Source organism: Pelobates fuscus, chromosome 4, assembly GCF_036172605.1.
Source record: "Pelobates fuscus isolate aPelFus1 chromosome 4, aPelFus1.pri, whole genome shotgun sequence".
Lineage (NCBI taxonomy): Eukaryota > Metazoa > Chordata > Amphibia > Anura > Pelobatidae > Pelobates > Pelobates fuscus.
Window position 1 is genome coordinate 267,071,813 of NC_086320.1, and position 21,602 is coordinate 267,093,414.

The 21,602-nt window shown below is 42.5% G+C and overlaps 1 protein-coding gene across 1 annotated transcript in view; it reads left to right on the top strand.

Moving 5' to 3' along the window:
- ULK4 (unc-51 like kinase 4) overlaps window positions 1–21,602 on the top strand; it is a 953,247-nt gene that overhangs the window by 442,584 nt on the left and 489,061 nt on the right. Inside the window, exon 30 of the mRNA XM_063452087.1 lies at window positions 18,326–18,374. Within this exon, the coding sequence (XP_063308157.1) occupies window positions 18,326–18,374 (49 nt within the window). The remainder of the gene's footprint in view (window positions 1–18,325; window positions 18,375–21,602) is intronic.

A 21,602-nucleotide genomic window follows, 5' to 3' on the forward strand; every position in this document is an offset into this window, starting at 1 on the left:
AAGCATGCTGATTCTGAAAATGTATGTTTTATGTGAATGGCATGTATATTTTGGAAGTTGTTAATATTTAGTAAAAACTGTATTTCTCTGCCTGTGATAATTATATTACCCATTGTGTTTAGTAATCATATCACAGGCAGAGGGGAGGATTTTGTGTGGGAGTTTCTGTGTGTATTGTACGGATTGATTGGTTGTATTTCAAAACCCTGTGGGCAGTACTGTGTTTGTGGATTGTGAATAAAAGAGGCTGTATGTGCCAGTACAGTCAGTTCTGCTTGACCTCAAAACGAAGTGTTGTCTCGTTATTGGGGGAATTGGATTGTATGCTGATTGCTTACAGCATTCATATGCTTGAGAGCATTCGTATGCTTCTCCGGTTCGGTGATTGTGGTGTCTGCTGCAGTGCTTGGAGTCCTCAGGAAGCGCTAGGAGCATCCTTCAACAGGGGTACCCAGTCGGGGTGCCCGTCGATCCGTTACAGGCATTTTCACCAATTACCTCTTTAATCACATCGGATCTTGGCAATATGTGCAAATGCTGAATGGCTTCCTGTTTATTACCTTCAAATTTCTGTCTTTTTTTCCCTCCTGTTTCAAGTCCCCATTATAGCCTTTACATTCAGGAGCCGTCTAGCTTACTACTTTGTGAAAATGGGGCTGTAAATGCTAGATCAATGTTCACAAGCAGGGCTCCTCTTTTCCTTTTGTATTAGTTTGTCTATATTTTGATATTTTCCCCAATTAAACAGCTCTGCAGTATATGTTGGCGGTTTATAAATGTTAATAATAATAATAATAATAATAATAGGTGCGTGGCCTAACTCTCCATGTGAATGGTCGCATCTCTGCAAAGCTCCCGTTCATCCGTGCTAATTTAAAGCCGCCAAGCGACAGATAAATCAAAATATGGGTAACAAAAAGAAACCCACAGCCTCTCAAGACACCCCAGGTCCGAGTTCCAGCAAAAAAGCGCGGGATTTGGACCGCTATTTCAGAGACAAGGTGAGAGTGCTAGCGGAGGCTGACACAGAGGCGCCGCCATCTTCACCACGTGTCTCCCCGCCGGTGTGGAGACCTGGAAGGGGACAGGGACAATATACAACTCAGACTGAATAATATAGAACAGAGACAAGATGCACATGAGTCCAAATTAGTACAAATCATGCACCACACAGAAGACCTTGACAATCGAGGCAGAAGAAATAACCTCTGCGTCAGAGGCGTACCAGAGGCACAATGAGAATCAGAAAACGTTAAGGACATTCTCCAAACCCTATTTAATAACATACTTCAACGTGCCTCAGATACCCCGATACTACTGGAAAGGGCACAAAGAGCAGCTAGACCCTGAGGATTGCCACAGGAGACCCCTAAGGACATAATATGCAGGGTCCATTATTATACCCTGAAAGAGGACATTTTGCGTCAGGCTAGGAACTCTCCAGCCCTAAACATGTTCTCTACACACATCCAGATACTACCTGACCTGGCCTGGCAAGTGCTCCAAGTCAGGAGAGCCCTGAGACCTATTATCCAGGCACTACAGGCGAAAGAAATTCGCTACCGCTGGGGCTACCCTTTTTCTCTCACATCAGTGCAGAACAGCATTACTACAATTCAAGATGTATCAGACTTTATAAAAACATTTGATCTCCCACAAATGGAGGTCCAGGACTGGTATAACTCTTGGTCACAAGGAGCTGCACAAGCTTTACCACAGCGATCTCGATGGAGAGGAATAGCGGAAAAGAGGACACCGGGGAAGAGGCTTCCTTTCACACCAGCTTCCAGACCATGGTCGGCAGGATGTGACACCTAACTCGCTACTCTACACCCTGAACTTAAGAGTTATTTTCTCTCCAGCCACAAAGAAACCCATCGAAAGATGGACTTTATTCACTCCATGGACACTTACACCTCCCAAGACAAATGGCCCAGGGTCAGATATGGACCTTCTATAGCACTGAGCTGAACTGTATCTGACGAAAACCACACCAAAAAGCGCAAGTAATATATCTTACACCAGATTTTGCCTTATAGGAATACGACACATATAGTTTCCCAACACCAACATAAGACAGCGACTAATGTAATGATTTCATGGGCTGGGAATTGGGGGGAATGATGCTCACGGAGGGGGGAGGGGGGGAGGACAAAGGGGAGAGGGGAGATAAACCCCACCTAGGGACTCATGACATTACACACTCACACAATCTAGCACCACAAACGGGTCGAGTATTAAACTACTCTCTTATAATTATCTCTGTTACTTATACAAAAAAAATAATAATAATGGGTATAAACGTATAATAAAAGTTAAGTTAATAATCGAGAGGACACCAATGTCCAGTAGGGTCAATGGGGGGAGTACGGATGGCATATGCCTATATACAATATCATGGGGAAGATTATGTCTATGTGATGTATATATATATCACTTGTATTGCTCATTCGTTTATGCTACAAGTGATAAAACCATGGGTCACCTACATGGGTGGGCAGCCTTATCCCCAGACTGTCTCACTAGCAAAATCACCACTAAACCTAAATACACTACTAACGGCGCTTGGCGGCGATATGACACTAGTGTAATTACGAACGGTTGCAGGGAACCGTAACACGCAATAACACACCAACAGACGATCACAGTTGAAAGCCACAATCTTTATTTCCACAACACAAGAATACCTAGTACCCCAAGTAACCGAATAAGGTTACGAGCGGTACAATAACACAGCTTTTACCATACAAGACACATATCCCCGATTCAGCTAATAAAGCTAATGGTGAAAGAAACCGCGCACCGACTCCTGTTTAGTTAGTGGAGACACTAACTATAATAAGTGATCTTGAGATCTAGAAGTCACTTTCTTACAAGTTCATTGTTTAGATAGTTCTATTACTTTTAAGTTTGATTATTTTGTTACATTTTTGCTTTACATCGCACACACCACCATGCACTTACGCCTTATTGTAATTTGACAATAATCGAAGACACCAGGGAATCCTCCATGACTTCACCCAGGAATCATTCGCCTACTATAGATGCGATAAATATACTCTCATACAATGTCCGGGGACTTAACTCACCTGAAAAGATAAACATGGCACTTAGGGATTTTCACAGGCTACAAGCAGATGTAGTATTTCTCGGTATTCCTGAGTGAACGTCTTGAGCATTTGTTTGAGGGTCCTATTGAACCTCTCACAAAGTCCGTTCATCTGGGGGTGGTATGGGGAGCTCAGGAGGGACTTAATTTTGCACACCTGCCAGTTGGGTGTGTTGTTGGGTTCATTCGGCCGTAAATTGGGTGCCTCGGTCGGACAGGATTTCTTTTGGAAATCCTACCCGAGAAAACACTTGTACTAGTGCATTCGCTACCGTATCCGCTTGGATGTTGGATAGGGCGACAGCCTCTGGGTACCGGGTAGCGTAGTCCACTACGGTAAGGATGTAGCGCTTACCGGAGGGACTAGGGGTAGCCAGTGGTCCTACTAGGTCAATAGCAACCCTGCTGAAGGGTTCCTCTATAATGGGCATATTGACTAAATGGGCTTTAGGGTGATCGCCTCGCCTTCCTACTCGTTGACACACATCGCAAGTATTACAGTAAGTCCTAACGTCAGCGTGTACCCCTGGCCAGAAGAACGTGTGGGTAATGCGGTGTAGTGTACGGGTTACAGCTAGGTGGCCTGCCAAGGGGATGTCGTGTCCTATCTTGAGGATTTCTCAACGGTATTTGTGGGGCACTACCAGCTGTCGCCTATGTTGTCCCTTTTTCTCTGTCAAGCGGTATAGTTTCCCTTTTCCCACAAAAATGTTTCGTTATCTGCCCCGCCCCCTCCAGTCTCTGCTCGTTCTCGGTACTTTTGTAAGGTCGGGTCAGTCTTAGACTCTGTCTCAAAAGCATCGGGGGTGTCCCAGGGTATGGGGCCTAACATGTCAGGTACGGTCGGGGTGGGTCTTACCTGTGTCTCCCGCACTGGTGAGAGTTCTCGCTCTGTCCGGGCTTGGGCTCGGGTAGTCACTGGGTTCGCCTCGTTGTTGTATACTGGAGCATAGGCAGAAGTCATGGGGCCAAAATCGTTGCCCAGTAGTACTTCGGCAGGTAAATTATCCATTATGCCCACGTTCACAGCCCCCTTTCCCGCTCCCCAATCAAGATGTACTTTACACATCCCCCCCGCCACTCTTACAGCCACAGTCTGTCCTGATCGCTTGTGCTCCGGCACCAAATGACTCTGTACCAGCGTGATAGTAGCCCCTGTGTCTCTCAACCCCTCGGTAGATCGCCCCTCGAGCCATACCTTCTGCCGATGGTGCTGGCGATTATCTGAGGCAGCATATACGGGGTCCGCCTCGTGAAGCGGCCCCAAATATTCCTCTATAGGGGCCTCTTGGTTGACACAGAGGGCCCGGGTAGGACCCAGAGGGGTAATTGTAATTCCTGGGTGTCTGGTGCGTATTAAGGGGGCAGCTAGCCATGAAGTGCCCGGGTTGTTTGCACCGGTGGCAAGTCGGTCTGGGACGCTCAGAGTTGTTATTGGGTGGTCCTGAGTGTCGGGCGGGCCCTGCGGGTACCGGAGCCCGGAACTCAGCACGGGGTGGTGCACGGTAAACCTCTCTGGGTTCGACCCATGTTGGAGCTCGATAGTTCGTGGGCTCGTGAAGACGGGAGTCATAATGCTCATCGGCCAATCTGGCTGCTTCTTCTAGGGTGGAGGGTCGTCTGTCTCGCAGCCATTCCTTTCCCTGCTGCTCCATGCCATTATAAAAGTGTTCTAAAAGAAATAATTGTAATATCTCCTCACCAGTCACAGCTTTACTCCCACTCAGCCAGTGATTTGCCGCCCTCCGCATTCGGTGTGCCCATTCCATATGGGTATCGTTAGGCTTCTTCTTTGTGCCCCGAAATTGTCGGCGATACGTGTCAGGAGTTACAGCGTACCGCCGTAACAGGGTCTCTTTAACTAGTGCATACTGTGTCACTTCCTCAGTACCCAGGGTACGAAAGGCTTCTAGGGCTCGCCCGGATAGTTTCCCCGACAGTATCGTTGGCCGCCAAATACTCATCAATGCCTGTCTCGCTCTCTATGAAGGGTCGAAATGCCGCATAGGGTATTTTGGGCTTCCTGGCGTTTTCGACAGGAACGATCATCTGTGGAGCTTCAGCATTGTGGTGTGCGTTCACCAGGTCGAGTTTGTGGGCTCGAGTCTTCCTTATATCCTCGTCCGCTTCTGCCATCAACTGCTGTACCAGCTCCATGGGTGGGTTCGGCCCGTATAGTGTGAGCCTCTCCCGAACAATCCTGGTCTTTTCGTCACTATTCGTGGTCGGTGTTTCTGCCATTGTGAAGCTCTGATCCAGTTCAGTTAATTCTGCTATCAGCTCTCTCCTTGAACGGTTGTTGGCGCACCCCCCTCTGCTTTCAAGTAAATCCTTTAGGGTTGTACGCTTCAATTTTTCGTAAGCGCTCTCCATCCGTTCAGTACCTCTCCTAGGAAGTCCAGGATAATCCCGCCGCTGCCACCAAATGTTACGGTTACCCTTAGTCTTGCTGAGAGTTGGACCGCTTAGTAGTCTGGATTCCTATTGCTGGAGAGGGGAGAAGCTGCTTTCCATAGTATTCCATGCGAGTCCTGCAAATGTAGAATAATCCCACTAGCTATAGCACATCTAGGATACCCTTCTGCCCACAAAACGAGTCAAGGCTGCGATTTGAGGGTCAAAACAAGAACTGAGGACTGGGTTGCCCAGCCTGCTTTTTATTGTGGTCACATACAAAAAGGACACTCCCAGGGGGAGGCATAAAATCACCAATCACATATTGGGTGCAACCCACATGTCCCCTCCCCTCAGATAAACAGTTAAAACAATTATACTATACACATTTTCACCCAAGTTCTGGATGTACCCCAAAACCAGGGGGTATGCCTTTAAATCCTGCACCGCTGGATAGACCTCGTTCAGGGGAGCAACATATCCGAAAACTGGCTCGTTCGGATGAACGGTTCGGGAGTTATGGGTTTCCAAAGTTTTGACCAACCGCACAGACTTTCTAGACGAAAATAGTTCCACACGTTTTGGCCTTGCGGTCGGTCTCTGTTCGTAAGTTAAAACCCCACGAACCCATTGCCATCCATAGTTATCCCAGGGGTCGCTGTACTCCCCATGCGAAGAGTCATCATCCTACCGAACGGTGGCCCGTTCGGTAGGTCCAGCACGAAGTTATGCTATCCTGGAGGTCTCAGCGGTGTTCTCCTGTTTGCGTCTCCGTTTTCAGTTCCAGACGATTGCTGGCAAACACCGCTGTTCTTACGTAAGATGGCCGCGAACACGTGCAAAGTCCCGAAATGGCGCCCACCTATACGTTTACACAAAGGATTCGTGCTGAACCATACGAACGGCTGCAAATAAGTCAGAAAGGTGAAAATAGCACTTAAAGGCACACAATGAAATAATGTCTTTGTAACAAGAACATTTCCATGAGATGGAGGAACTGAGATGGGGATTCCTAGACAAATACCATAGATACACTGACATATGGCAACATTGGAAACACTTCCTAAAGGGGAAGACAGGCTTATGGTCAAACATAGACACATTGATTCTGTAGACGGGAATTGAGTGAGATGTGGTACATGGTGAAGTGGTAGGTGGGAGAGTGAGGACGAAATCATGGTTTACCCTCTTATTCCCAACGGTTAATTTACTTTGCCATAACAGGTTTGGGACAAAACGATACCCAGAACAAGCATACCATAAGTCTTTTGATACAAAACCTGTTACACACGAGAAACAAGGGAAAATAATGAATATGTACCCTAACAAATGTGAAAATATTGTTAAAATTTAGGCTGAATACCAATGTTACTGATAATGTAAAACTTGTATAAAACTGTGTGATGTTGAGATGTTCTTATTTTTTTCATTTATTTTTTTCTCTTTTTACACTGTTATGATGCAATGCTGACAATTCTGCAGGTATGGTACTTCTGAAATGTGTTGAAATACATACAAAAAAAGAAAAAAACAATAATAAAATATATAAATAATAATAATAATAATATAATGTGTCTAAAAGAAGAGAGAGATGATGGTCTTGTGGCAGTTCATCTTTAGATGAGTTATGTGTCAAAAATAGATGAAAAAAAAAAATGATTTCATCAATTGTGGACCATGCATGCGTTATTTTTTCACTGTTATATTCCAAGATCAATCCTTCCTTGACCAGCTTTTATGCTACTAGCCTGAGCTTCTAGCCATGTTCCACTGTTAAATTATTATTATTTTATTGTTTATATAGTGCCATCAGATTCCGTAGTGCTGTACAATGGGTGCACTAACAGACATGTAATTGAAACCAGACAACTGGACGTACAGGAACAGAGAGGTGGAGGGCCCTGCTCAATGAGCTTACATTCTAGAGGGAGTGGGGTATAGTGACACAAATGGTAAAAGTAGGGGTACGAAGTAGGTTGTTAGAAAATTATTCACTGAGGGCTTAGTAGGTAATTTTTGACAGTTGCAGGAGAAGAGTCATGGAGGGTGGGGGATAAAAACATGTTAACAGTTTAATTGATAGGCTTTCTTGAAGATGTGAGTTTTCAATGATTTTTTTGAATGAGTGGAGACTGGGTGAAACTCTTACGGAGAAGGGAAGGAAGTTCCACAGAAGAGGTGCAACCCTGGAAAAGTCTTGGAGACGAGCATTAGAGATGGGGGTACAGATAGAGGATATACGTTTGTCTTTGGCAGAGCATAGGGGCCTTGACAGGCCTTGGAGCAGCATTATGTAGGGGTTTGTAAGCAAGCACCAGAATTTTAAATTGAGCCCCATATCTAACTGGAAGCCAATACAGGAACTGACAGAGCGGGGATGTGTTGGAGGTGTGAGCGGACAGGAAAATGAGCCTTGCCGCCGCATTCATTATAGATTGCAATGGTGCAATCTGGGAACATGTAAGACCACTGAGAAGAGTATTGCAGTAGTCCAGGTGAGAGAGAACAAGAGCATGGACCAGCAACTTGGCCGCATCCGGGGTTAAATAGGGGCGGATGTACGCTATGTTTTTGAGATGGAATCAACAGGATTTGGCAATTGATTGGACATGAGGGGTGAAGGAGAGGTTGGAGTAAAAAAGAACACCCAGGCAGCGAGCCTGCGAGGTAGAGGTGATGGTAGCGCAGTTGACTTGGAGGGAGACAGACATGGGAGTAGTCACACTTGAGGGAGGAAAGACCAGAAGTTCTGTAGGACGGGTAGAGTGTAAGGAAGTGAGCAGCCATCCATTTGGAAATCGAAGAGAGGCAGTCAGAGACACGAGTCAAGATGGGCGGAAAGAGATCAGGAGAGGACAGGTAGAGCTATGTCCTGGATTGCTGTAGGGAGCTTTTAAAACTCAGACTGTGGGAAGACAGAGTTGATAGGGTCAAAAAGGCCTGCAATAAAACTATGGATTGGAGATGCACAGAGGTGAGGATTGGTCAAGCAAGACCATTCGGGTGGGTAATAATAAAATAAGGGGCAGGGGGTGGAGGACAGAAATAACAGAGAAAGTCTTTAGAGACAAGCAGATAGTTGAATAACTTTTAAGTTAACAAATCAACAATGATGAGTAGGGCAGGGAAAGACTACCTTTAGCATGCAGAACGAGACAAAATACAACATATATGCATGTATGTATGAATAAGCACATACATATATATACAAATTCCCTCCAATATTTAATTTGTCATCACTATTTTTTTCCCATTTTTTCTTAAAGGGACACTATAGCCACCAAAATAACTTTAGCTTAATTGCAAGTTCTGTTTAATTTAGATTTTCTTATCCCCTGCTATTTTAATAGCTTGCTATACCCTGCAAGAGTCTCCTGTGTGTGATTAAAGTTCAATCTACAGAGCAAGAGATAAAATTGTTTAAGGTAAATCACATCTCATTGAAAGGGAAACCAGTTTTTGGGTTTTTTTTTTTTCATGCAGGCTGTGCCAATCAGAGCCAGGAGAGATGTGGCAAGGGCTGCATAAACAGAAACAAAGTGATTTAACTCCTAAATAGCAGTGAATTGAGCAGTAAAACCTGAGAGGCATGATCTGTACACTAAAACTGCTTCATGAAGCTAAAGTTATTTACGTGACTATAGTGTTCCTTTAACAGCTAGCACTAACTAAAAATACAAATAAAAAATAGCTTAAAGGGACACTCCAGGCACCCAGACCACTTCTGCCCATTGGAGTGGTCTGGGTGCCAACTCCCACTACCCTTAACCCTGCAGCGGTAATTATTGGAGTTTTCATAAACTGCAATAATTACATTGCAGGGTTAAGTCCTCCCCTAGTGGCTTTCTACTAGACAGCCACTAGAGGGCACTTCCTGCTTCATAGCAAAGGTTTTCTGTGCTAGAACGTTGCTGGACGTCCTCATGCTGTGTAAGGACTTCCAGGTTGCTCAATTCCCTGTACGAAAGCATTGAAAAGCATTTTCAGTGCTTTCCTATGGAGAGCTCTAATGCGGATGTGCGGCATTGCCGCGCATGCACATTAGGTCTCCACAGCCGGCGGGCGGGATCAGTCTCCCCCGCCGGCTGACGTAATGAAGAGGAAGAACGGCGGCGACCCAAAACCACTGCCGGCGGGGGTCTCAAGTAAGTGACTGAAGGGGTTTTCACCCCTTCCGCAACCAGGGATGGGGGGTGGGAGGGAGAGGGGACCTGCAGTGCCCGGAAGACAGATTGTTTTCCTGCCACTGGAGAGTCCATTTAAGCTGGTACAGGAAACTCAAGCATCTGCACAAATCTTTGAAAACAAATTAGTCATTTTAAGAAAGGTGTGCCATTAATCATTGCAAAATGCTTCCCTTTTCAATCTCATCTTTCTTAGCAGCAGCATCTCTCTTTGCTAAATTAATATGTAAAGGCTTATTTTTTTATTATTTTAAAGATCAGCAGATTAAGGTAAATCAGGGGTAGAAGTTAATCATGAGAATGACTAATTATAAAGCAAGCAGCCAGGCTAAATGATAAATGAAATAAAACACTCGAGCTAGACCCCCTTAGCTGCCAAAGTGCTCTAGAAAGGAGCACTATAGGGTCAAAATCACCATCTAGCCACCCTGGTCTCCTCATGCCTCCCTAAATATAGTAAAATCTTACTTATATTCAAGTCTGCAGCTGCTTACCTTGTCCCTGTTTCCTTTTGATCTGTCCACTGCCTGCTGGCAGCAGAAGTGGTAGCCTAATCCAATCACAATGCTTCCCTATAGGATTGGCTGAGACTGACAAAGAGGCAGATCAGGGGCAGAGCCAGCACAATTCAAACACAGCCCTGACCAATCAGCATCTCCTCATAGAGATTAATTAATTGAATCAATGAATCTCTCGGAGGAAAGTTCAGTGTCTGCATGCAGAGGGAGGAGACACTGCATGTTTTGATGCATTTTAGGCAGCAATGACCCAGGAAGGATCTGTAACAGACATCTGAGGAGTGACCATTGAAGTTATCACTAGGCTGTAATGTAAACACTGCATTTTCTCTGAAAAGACAGTGTTTAAAAAAAAAAAAAAAGCCTGACGGTAATGATTCTACTCACCAGAACAAATACAATAAGCTGTAGTTGTTCTGGTGACTATAGTGTGGGGAATAACAAACAAAAAAACAGGTTTTTGTGCATAATTAAATGTTCATTGTCATAGTATATTATGAAATGTGACTCTGATTATTGAACTGATTGTTACATTTGCTCATCATTAAATATTTGTATTATTCATTTTAAGCGCATATAGGTTGTCTTGATAATTAATATAAAACTGGTCACCTAAATAGTTTACATTAATCAACAGAGCATAAAAAATGTCATCAAGTTCAGCCTTCCTCACATATGTGGAGGGCGTACTATTACGCCCTATTTTAAGTGGCTCAAAACGCCGCCGGGCGTAATAGTGAGCCCTCCGTTCTTTTGTTACTTACCCGGTCGCCGGCGATCGCGGTTGGGGGGACTCCTAGGGAGCCCCCCGCAGCACGTACATCCTCCTTCAGCCCCCCCGGGCCATGTGAGAGTGGGGTCCTTGCGAGGACCCTACAATCACATGACCGGGTTAGCTGCCTGCTGTTTTGCCAGCAGGGGGACTGCCTGTAATGATAGGTAGTCCCCCTGCTGGCTGAAAATAAAATAAATTAATAAGTGTAAAAAAAAATAATAATAATAATATACTTAGATCATATATATATATTATATATTTATGATCTAAGTATATATATACACATATACATATACATACACACACACATACACTGTCTAGGTGTATTTTACTATTAATACATATATATATATATATATATATATATATATATATATTAATATCAAATTACACGTAGACTGATTAAATATATATATATATATATATATATAATTATTGTTATATATATATATATATAATTATATATAATATAAAAAAAAATATGTAAATACGTTAAAAAATTTAATTAAATAATTAAAAAATAATTAAAAAATATATAGGTGTGTATTTCGTTCTAACTGTATTGTGATATTAATATATATATATATATATATATATATATATTTATATCAAATTACACGTAGAACAAAATAATATATATATCTATATACATAATATATACGTATATATCACTATATATATATACATATATATATATAAATAAAAATATTTAAAAAAAATTCTATATATATATACATATATATATATTTTTATATATATATATATATATATATATATATATATATATATTAATTATACACATATATTTATGTAATATTTTTACATAATTAGGTATCTTAATTAATTACAATTAGCGGGACCTGCCTGACAACCCATGCCGAAAGTAAAGGGAATTTAATTTGCTAGCACTATATTTAACCCTATAACTTTCAAAGACACCATAAAACCTGTACATGGGGGGTACTGTTCTACTCGGGAGACTTCGCTGAACACAAATATTAGTGTTTCAAAACAGTAAAATGTATTACAACGATGATATTGACAGTAAAAGTGACGTTTTTTTGCATTGTTCACGCACAAACAGCACTTGCACGGACCATATTATTGCTGCAATACTTTTTACGGTTTTGAAGCACAAATATTTGTGTTCAGCGAAGTCTCCTGAGTACAACAGTACCACTCATGTACAGGTTTTATGGTGTTTCCAAAAGTTACAGCGTCAAATATAAGGCTTGTGTTTTTTTCACATTAAAATTTGCCAGATTGGTTATATTGCCTTTGAGACGCTATGGTAGCCCAATAATGAAAATTACCCCTATGATGGCATACCATTTGCAATAATAGACAACCCAAGGTATTGCAAACGGGGTATGTCCAGTCTTTTTTAGTAGCCACTTAGTCACAAACACTGGCCAAAATTGGCGTTTTTTTGCATTTTTCACACACAAACAAATACTAAAGCTAACTCTGGCCAGTGTTTGTGACCAAATGGCTACTAAAAAAGACTGGACATACCCCATTTGCAATACCTTGGGTTGTCTACTATTGCAAATGGTATGCCATTATGGGTGTACATTTTATTCCTGGGCTACTATACAGTCCCAAAGGCAATGTAACCAATCTGGCAAATTTCAATTTCAAATGTAACGTGCTATATTTGACCCTGTAACTTCCCAAAACACCATAAAACCTGTACATAGGGGGTACTGTTTTACACGTGAGACATCGCTGAATACAAATATGTGTATTGTATTGCAGTAAAAGCAAACGGTATTTTGACATCCACAGTTAAAATGTCACGTAGAACTAAAAAAAATGAAAACATTATTATTTTCTCCCATTTTTTTATATTTTTTTTATATTAAATTATGTTCCATACCTAAATATTTGATGTTAAATGAAAGCCCCGTTTCCCCTGAATAAAATGATATATAATAAGGGGGGGTGCATTTAATATGAAAGAGGTGAATTACGGTTGGACAGACATATAGCGCAAATGCCAGGTTTTGTTTACGTTTTGTTCTGTTCACAACTTGTACATTTGGCTGCGGTCTTAAGGGGTTAAGGGGTTAAACATCTGTATGGACTCTGATAAATCCACCTCTTCAGACAGAGAATTTCATGTCCTTATTGCTCGTACTGTAAAAAAAAAACTTTTATTTGCCTTAGATTAACTCTCCTTTCTTCCAGCCCATATGTGTGACCTTGTGTCCTATGTATAGCCCTGTTTATGTATAGATTTGCAGATAATGGTTTGTACTGGTTCGACAGTTTTCAAGGTAATTTTATTACAAATTACCAGTCTTTAAACTTATTATGGTGCTGGGCTATTCTACTGTAAAGTCTAATTAAAGCGGTTCTGTCACCTGAATTTTACCTTTTCAATTCTAATCAGTTTAAAACAATATTCAAGCAGAAACATATTTCCATCTAATCAGCAGTAGCAGCTTTGAATATAATTACCATCTAAATATTGTTTTCCCCAACACTGAGGAAGTCATTTTGATGTTTGTTTGTTTTTTAACTGCATCTAAAGGTGGTTACTGTCAGTTAAATCCCTGGTTTTCAATAGTTTACTACTATTATTAACGACTTTATCTCCCAGTAGAGGAAATGCTTATTTGAACTGCATCATGCAAAATGCCTTAACCCCTTCACTGCTGAGCACTTTTTGATTTGTTGAAAGAAAAAAAAAAAAATTGTCTAATATTTAATTTAAGAAATGGATGCAGATCTAGCATATAAACAAATCCTAACACGGCAGTTTTGTCTATTGATTGCTTTGCAGACAAATGTAAAAATTATAAATATATGTAAATCTACACTTTTTCCCCCCTCTTATTTGTTCATCCTTTATAAAAAAAAATATATATATATTTGTCCTTTATCTTGTAATATTTCACACAGGATCTGAAATGTAAGTACAAAAGCAAAAATTTTTTTTTAATTTTTTTTTTTTTGGGGGGGGGAGGGGTTCACGTACAGTAGTGGTGACAAAAATATATACATTAAATTGGTTGAAAGCCTTGCTTATAGGTATTTATAAAGACTCTGAAGGCATCGCTAGCAGTACGACTTACTGAAAATGGCAAAATAATGCAGCAAGAAGGTCTGAGTATATTTGAGTATATTTCTTATACATTTGAGTATATTTCTAAAATAAAGGTATTTAAAAATGCTAAAGCAATCTTTATCAAACTTTGGACTACTAATGTAACATTGAAATAATATTGAAATAACATAGTCCATTCACTCCTACCCCCTCCATGACTGTAAGAATGTTATCAACCAGTGACACTTCCCGAACTATTGGAAACAGTAGTAGTTTTCAACAACTTTACATTCATTATGTTAATAACTAGTGGTTTCTGGCAGAGAAATTAATTCCTCTTCAGCAATGGTTCCCAACCCGTGGTACACGTACCTCCAGGGGTACAATTCAGTGCCCCAGGGGGTACACAAAATAATATCAGTAACAGCGGCCTCGCGGGTTGGAAACCCAGCCATCGGGTAAACCGGGCAAATGCCCGGTGTGCCCCAATGGCCATGGGCCGACAGGGGATATCACAGGATCTCCCCTGCCAGCCTTAGCAGGGCCAGCATTATCCGAGCACCGGCCCTGCTGTGTGCCTTCATGGGCCAGTGATATATATATTTTATTTTTTTAATTTTGTTTTTTAAATAGTATTTTTTTTTTTTTTTTAAGAATTACTCCTATTTACCCCTCCTCCAATATATATAGGCACCCATTACCCACATACCATATCCATCACCCACACACTGCACCTCTCATAAACACACAGGGCACCCCTCACACAGACACAAAGCACCACACTATTCCGCGAAACCAAACAACTATTTCACACTTTTAACTCTTAGCCCTGTTGGTCTTCCTCCTCCTACCAACTTAACTGCCGCAAACTTTGCAACTCACTTCACTGAAAAGATCTCTACAATCAGGGAAGAGATCGCTCATCTATCTCCTTCCCCTTACAATACTTCCAACAACCTCACTCCCTCTGCTGTTGTATGTCCAATCGCTACGGCTACAGTGGAAGAGGTTTCTGCTCTGCTCTGCTCCGCTCCGGTCCTCCCGCCTCACCACCTAGCCCCTTGATTCTGTCCCCTCGCATCTCATCTGTACTCTGTCTCCTTCTCTTGCTCTGCCTCTCACAAAAATGTGTAATCTCTCCCTCTTCTCTAGCCTATTTCCAGCACCCTTCAAACATACAACTGTAACCCTAAATAAAAAAAGAAGAAAAAAGCCCATCCTTGACCCTAACTCCCCGTCAAACTACCGCCCCATACGCTACTGCCTTTTGCGTCCAAGATCCTTGAAAGACTTGTGTATGTGAGATTGACAGACTTCCTCGAGCCCAACTCTCAGCTCTACCCACTTCCGTCTGGTTTCTGCGCTCAACAACGTGTGGAAATGTCTCTGACCAAAGTATCCAACAATCTACTTGCCTGAAAATCGTGTGGTCACTATTATATCCTAATTCCCCTTGACCTTTCCGCTGCTTTTGACACTGTTGATCATCAACAGCTTCTTCTCGTCCTCCGTCATCTTGGTCTACGAGACTCAAACCCAACCTGTCCAAAACAAAACTTCTGGTCTTTCCTACCTCAAGTGTTGCTACTCCCGTTTCTGTCTCCCTCAACTTTAATGGCACTACCATCAGCTCCTCCACGCAGGCTCGCAGCCTAGGTGTTCTCTTTTACTCCTACCTTTCCTTCACCCCTCATGTCCAGTCGATCGCCAAATCCTGCCGCTTCCACCTCAAAAACGTTGCTCGCATCCGCCCGACTTAGCACTTAAGATGCGGCTAAGGTGCTGATCCATGCCACTGTCCTCTCTCGCCCGGACTACTGCAATCCACTTCTCAGTGGTCTTATGTGCCCCCAACTTGCCCCATTGCAGTCTGTAATGAATGCGGTGGCGAAGGCTCATCTCTCTGTCCGCCAGCACCTCCCATGCCTCACCCCTCTGTCAGTCCCTGCATTGGCTTTCCGTAAGATACAGGGCTCAATATAAAATGCTGGTTCTTGCTTTCAAATCTCTACATAATGTTACTCCCACCTATCTATCCTCCCTAATACACAAGTCTGGACCCATACACTCTGCCGAAGACCTATGTCTATCCTTTGTTCATACTCCCATCTCTGTTGCTTGCCTTCAAGATTTCTCTAGGGCTGCACCGCTCTGTGGAACTCCCTTCACTTTTCCGTGAGACGCTCACCCAGTCTCCACTCATTAAAAACTCACTTTTTTACAAAAGTGTATCAGTTCAACTGTTTATGGCTCACAACTGATCCCTCTCCTGCAACTGTCAATTAAAAAAGCAAAAACAAAAAACACACTCTAAATCTTCAGTGAGTACTATTCTACCAATATACTTCCCTAATACTTCCCTTACCTTTTGTGGCACTATACCCCACTCCCTCTAGCATGTAAGCTCATTGAGCAGGGCCCTCAACCCCTCTGTCCCTGTGTGTCAAACGTGTCTGGTTACAATTGCATGTTTGTTAGTCCACCCATTGTAAAGCACTATACATATAATAATAATACATAATAATAATAATGATAATATGCACTGGTTGGAAACTCACCAACGAAATATTTCACTCCTGTTCTATCACAGTATGAGTACTAAAGTGACTAGGGAGAAGTGTGGTCACTGTCAGTTGTCATCATTGTCACTGTCATTTCTCATCTTTATTCTATAAATATCACTGACTTCGACATGACATGACATGACATGGTTTAATTTGTCCCTTGCAATTTTCAATTATGATTTACAGTATACCGGACCAGAGTAACCTTAATATTCAAGTGTAGCGGTACTTACCCTTTCCAGGGGCCGGCCGGGGTCCTCTGTTCAAGCCGCGCGCGGTCCTGCTGCTGCACGAGGCGCGCGCGGTCCTGCTGCTGCACGAGGCGCGCGCGGTCCTGCTGCTGCACGAGGCGCGCGCGGCCCTGCTGCTGCACGAGGCGCGCGCGGCTCATCCGCCGTCTGTGACAGGAAGGCGGGCAGTGACCGCGAGAAGCGGTCACGTGTCCCGCCTGACTCTAAGAGTGTGCCGCGGGTATCGGGCGCGCTCTTAAAGGGACAGTGGGAACCTAAATTGGCAAAGACCTCCCATTGGTCCCTGTCATGCCACACTCCCCATACACTTACCTTTTGGGGGCGTGGATATGACAGGGGCCAATCAAAATAGATGTTAAGGTATATATACTCACCTTTTCCCCTTAGTTCCTTGCCCTATCGTGGTTTCTATTTCAGTTCCCTTTAGTGCTTGTTGTGTTCAGTTGTGTTCCTTCGTACTTGACCATGGCTTTGTTTCTGACTACGTTATCTCTTTATCCTTATCTGTTCTGTTTGCCGGCTTGCTGTTTACTGTATACCAGACCCCGGCTAGTCTTAGTTTACGCTGTCTCTTTGTGTCCTTGACCTCTGATCGCTCCTGACTCTGTACTCCTCTCATATACGTCGAGTCCGGCCATTCTAAGGTTTGGTAGACGTATCTCCCCTCTGTGTTGTCTTCTGTTGAGTTGAATCATGCGTGTTGGGGTATATTTTCGTTACATCAAGTTACTCACTCCTTTTCTTGACATCATACAAACATGAACAAATCTATTAGCATGCCATACAAATCCTCCCTAAAAGTGACATCCTGTGCTGACCTCACAATGCACATCCTTTCTCAGCATATTAAAAAACAAACAAAAAAAAAACATCTTGTACCCTGGTGAAAATCCCCCAATGCTGACATCTAGTGTTTCACAACCCAGATTACCATGTACAGCTTCTTCACAAAGCTGGTGGGAAGAGTTATGGCGAGCAAATCCTTGCAAGGAAAGAATGTGCATGATGTATCGTGATTGCTTGTTTGAAGGACTGTCTTTGTGTGATGGCATTGAGTCACAAAGTTTGATATTGTCTGGCTGCATTTGAAAATAGGTACCCGCTGTTAAACCTATCACCTGCCATTTTGATGTAAAATGCTAGATTTATTTTTCCTTTTATCTGTCTTCATAAGCATGGCCAAGCAAGCATAAGTTTGATGTGGCCTGTTTGCACATAATTGCATTGATCAGTTTGTGATGTAATCTGTGTGCTGACCTCACAGTGTATATCCATTATGTGGAACCCATGTGCTACAGGTGTGCATGGTTTGTTTTTCTGTAGGACAGATCAGCTCTCAACAGAGTGGAATCAGCCAAGTGGTAGTAAAATGATTTGAGTATGCTTGCTTAACATAATTAGCTGGGCAATAGTTAAGGCAGAATATTTCTTGGCACATGTTTATAACCTTTAGATAATCGTATGTATTTGTCTTGCAGGGTCCTTGAAGAAAATAAGCTTGTTCCTGTTATGTTTCAATTGATCATGGTAAGAATATGTTTTTGTATTTGTTTTCTAAATTATAGCTGAAGAATAATAAATATGGATTGCTTCCTTTTTCCTTAGTGATTCACTGTACATGAGTAAAATATGTGTGCTAATATGATAAATAAATGGCTCAGTTGCTTAACATCAAAGAATGACCAAATAAAGCTCTCCACCTTATTGGTTATGTGGGCAATGTATGCTTATGCCGGGACACCAGAGACATTTTCCAAACAGGAGGAGGGCAGGCACTTCATTAAATGCACTCTTGCTGCATGGAATTAACTCAGGCTATGTGTGTCTACACTGGAGCAGTGTTATTCACACTGGCACCCAGAAAGGGACTAAAGTACCCCCTTTTTAAAAGGGTGGAGACTGGTATATGCCCTACTGCCATTCTCAAAACTTGTTCTGCTTCCTACCTTCCAGTGGTGGTATGGATTTAAGGGCAGCTGACATAATTAAATTATATGCTGAAAGAGTGCTAATATTAAATACTTTAATCAGGATGATGTTTTGTGTAAAGGGAATATGCAGAGCTATGATGTAAAAAGCAGTGACAGTTGTACTTTTGTTTTGTTTAACCATAAAAAAGAGATTTGAAGCTAGAAAAATCTACAGTATAAATATGAAGCCGGACCAATCAAATGCACATATGCTGTGCTTGGTGTTTAAAGTATTCTTCTAATATTTATATACTGATTCCATTGCATAATCCTAGTGTCCGTGTACATTTGGTAACATTGGTGCAATGCATAAAGCTTCTCTTTAATAATAGTAACTGTGTTATGATGCAATAGGCTGGTAACGTTGTATATTAACTTTGTTCTCTTGTATTACTGTTTAATGTTTGAATTGTAACTTTTCTGTGATGTATATTTCTTTCATATAATATGATGGTAATTGCTGTAGTGTTTGAGCCTGGTAATTGATATCGGATTAGCTGATATGCTGATTTGTGCGCTCAGGGCATACTTTAAAAAGGAGATAAATCACAATCTATCCTTCCTGGTAAAATATGTTATAAATAAATGTACTTTATATTACTACACTGATTGTTACATACTGTACAGCTGAACGATGGAAGTATCTATGTGATTTACACTAACTATGCTTAAATATATAAGGCTGCAGGTAGGTTTTTAGTATTTTTAAAGCATATTTGGACAAAAAGTGGGGAATAGAAGTGTTAAAACAAGAATAAGGAACTAGCTGGCGTATCCCTTTAAGGTCACAGAAATTGACCTTCCTATCATTATTAAATATGTTATTAAAATCTATGAAAATATATATATTTTTTTAATTTTTTTGTAAATCTTTCTTTTATTAAGGCAAATAAGTTGGGATACAGAAGTAAAAGAAGGGAAATGTGCAAGTATAAATACACCTTAAGGAGATCACAACAAAGAATAACATTTCCCAAAGAAACAATGCCTCAGTTTTTTTCTTTTAAAAGTAATAAAACTTAAACATGCTGAACACAGTAGTTGATAACATCGGTATTTTCTCACATAAGTATCTTCTTCGTTTTATGCTTTAAAGAACTTTGCCCTCTCAGTTTAGCCGGGCGCATATGGCCATTATACACAATTAGCTTGACAGCCGATAGGCAACTTCTAATGCTAGGTCAGTGTTATTACAACATGACTGCTAACAGTCTAGTCGAGCTGAGCTCATATGTATACCAAGAAATAGGCTTTGACTGTCTGACGTGTCTCGACCTTAACAAGAATGGTTACAAGAGATAGAGGACATGCTTGTGAGATTATTTGGATGAGTGAGCCTATAACATGCATTTCTAACGATAGACGTACCTCCGTGGGTATTGTGTAAACAGGCATTATCTCGATTTACTTAGGCAACAAACAGAAATTAAACAACTGTGGTTTAGACAGTGATTGGAGGGACCGCCATATAGCAGGGTACAGTGCAAGTTTAAGTGTCAAGTTGGGTGTCGTGATGCTAGATGGAGTATCTGTAAGTAGATATGTTGTGTAATGCTGGTGCATGGTTGGGAGCTTATCATAGGAGCATACATTATGTGTGGGGCCATATACTTATTTAAACGAGGACTGCATCGGTTTGGGGTTTCAGAGCCTATGTGTCAGCGTCTTTGTGCCTCTGGATAGCGTCCGTTCATGGGTAGTGAATGGACAGCTCGCGTGTCAGCAGGTTATCCTATTCCTCCAGGGGGGGCTGCATCGGTGGCTCCGAGTAGGTACAGGTGACGACTGTTGGCCACAGACAGGTCGGTCCCTCCCTCCAGCTCTGTGCCTGTGGCAAGGCCGGCATCTTGTTCCCACGGACTCGGCAGCCTCTGGGGATCGGGTCCTTTCCCATCGGTACAGATCTGGGGGCCTGGTTGGTGTTGCGCCGCCAGCTGCGTTCAGACCTCCGTCTGCGTCAGGGCCGGATTAACATAGGGGCTGATGGAGCTGCAGCTCCAGGCCCAGGCCCATGGAATAGGCCCATTGATTTAAAAAAAAAAAAAAATTGCCTTTTTTTTTTTTTTTTTTTTTTTTTTTTTTACACACTACTCTTAGGGATTCCACCTGGCTTTTATTTTATTGGCACAGCCAGTATTTGAGGCTGCCTGGCTGGTTCCAATATTACAGTGATATTGGCAATCCAAATGCTGGTATTTTTCTCAGTATAAACAAGAGATTACTATGCAAAACCAGCACTGGCCAGTAGGGGTCGCTGTTTATGGAGAGAGGCAGGGATAGGAAGTTCCAGCATATCCCTCCCTGCCTATCTCTAATCACTGATCCGCAGGGGAGCAGCTACAGAGAGTCCAGACAGCAGCTCCCACCCTGCAGAGACAGCCTACAGCTCAGGGTAGTAAGGGATGGGGGGAAAGGCTGCAAGGAGACATACACTGAGACACTAAGGGACATTGGGAGACATTATGACACAGAGACACATGGGGACACAGAGTCCCCATGTCTCTCAGTGTCCCCATGTCTCCCAGCCAGTGTCCCTGGCGTCTCAGTGACCCCTAGTCTCCCAGTGCCCCCAGTCTGCCAGTGTCTCACTGTCCCCATGTCTCCTAGTGCCTCCATGTCTCCCAGTGCCTCAAGTGTCTCAATGTCCCCATGTCTCCAAGCTAGTGTCCCTAGTGTCTGTGGCCCTGGTGTCTCAGTGTCCCCATGTCTCCCAGTGCCCCCATGTCTCAATGTCCCCATGTCCCCCAGCCAGTGTCTCTAGTGTCTGTGTCCCTGGTGTCTGTGT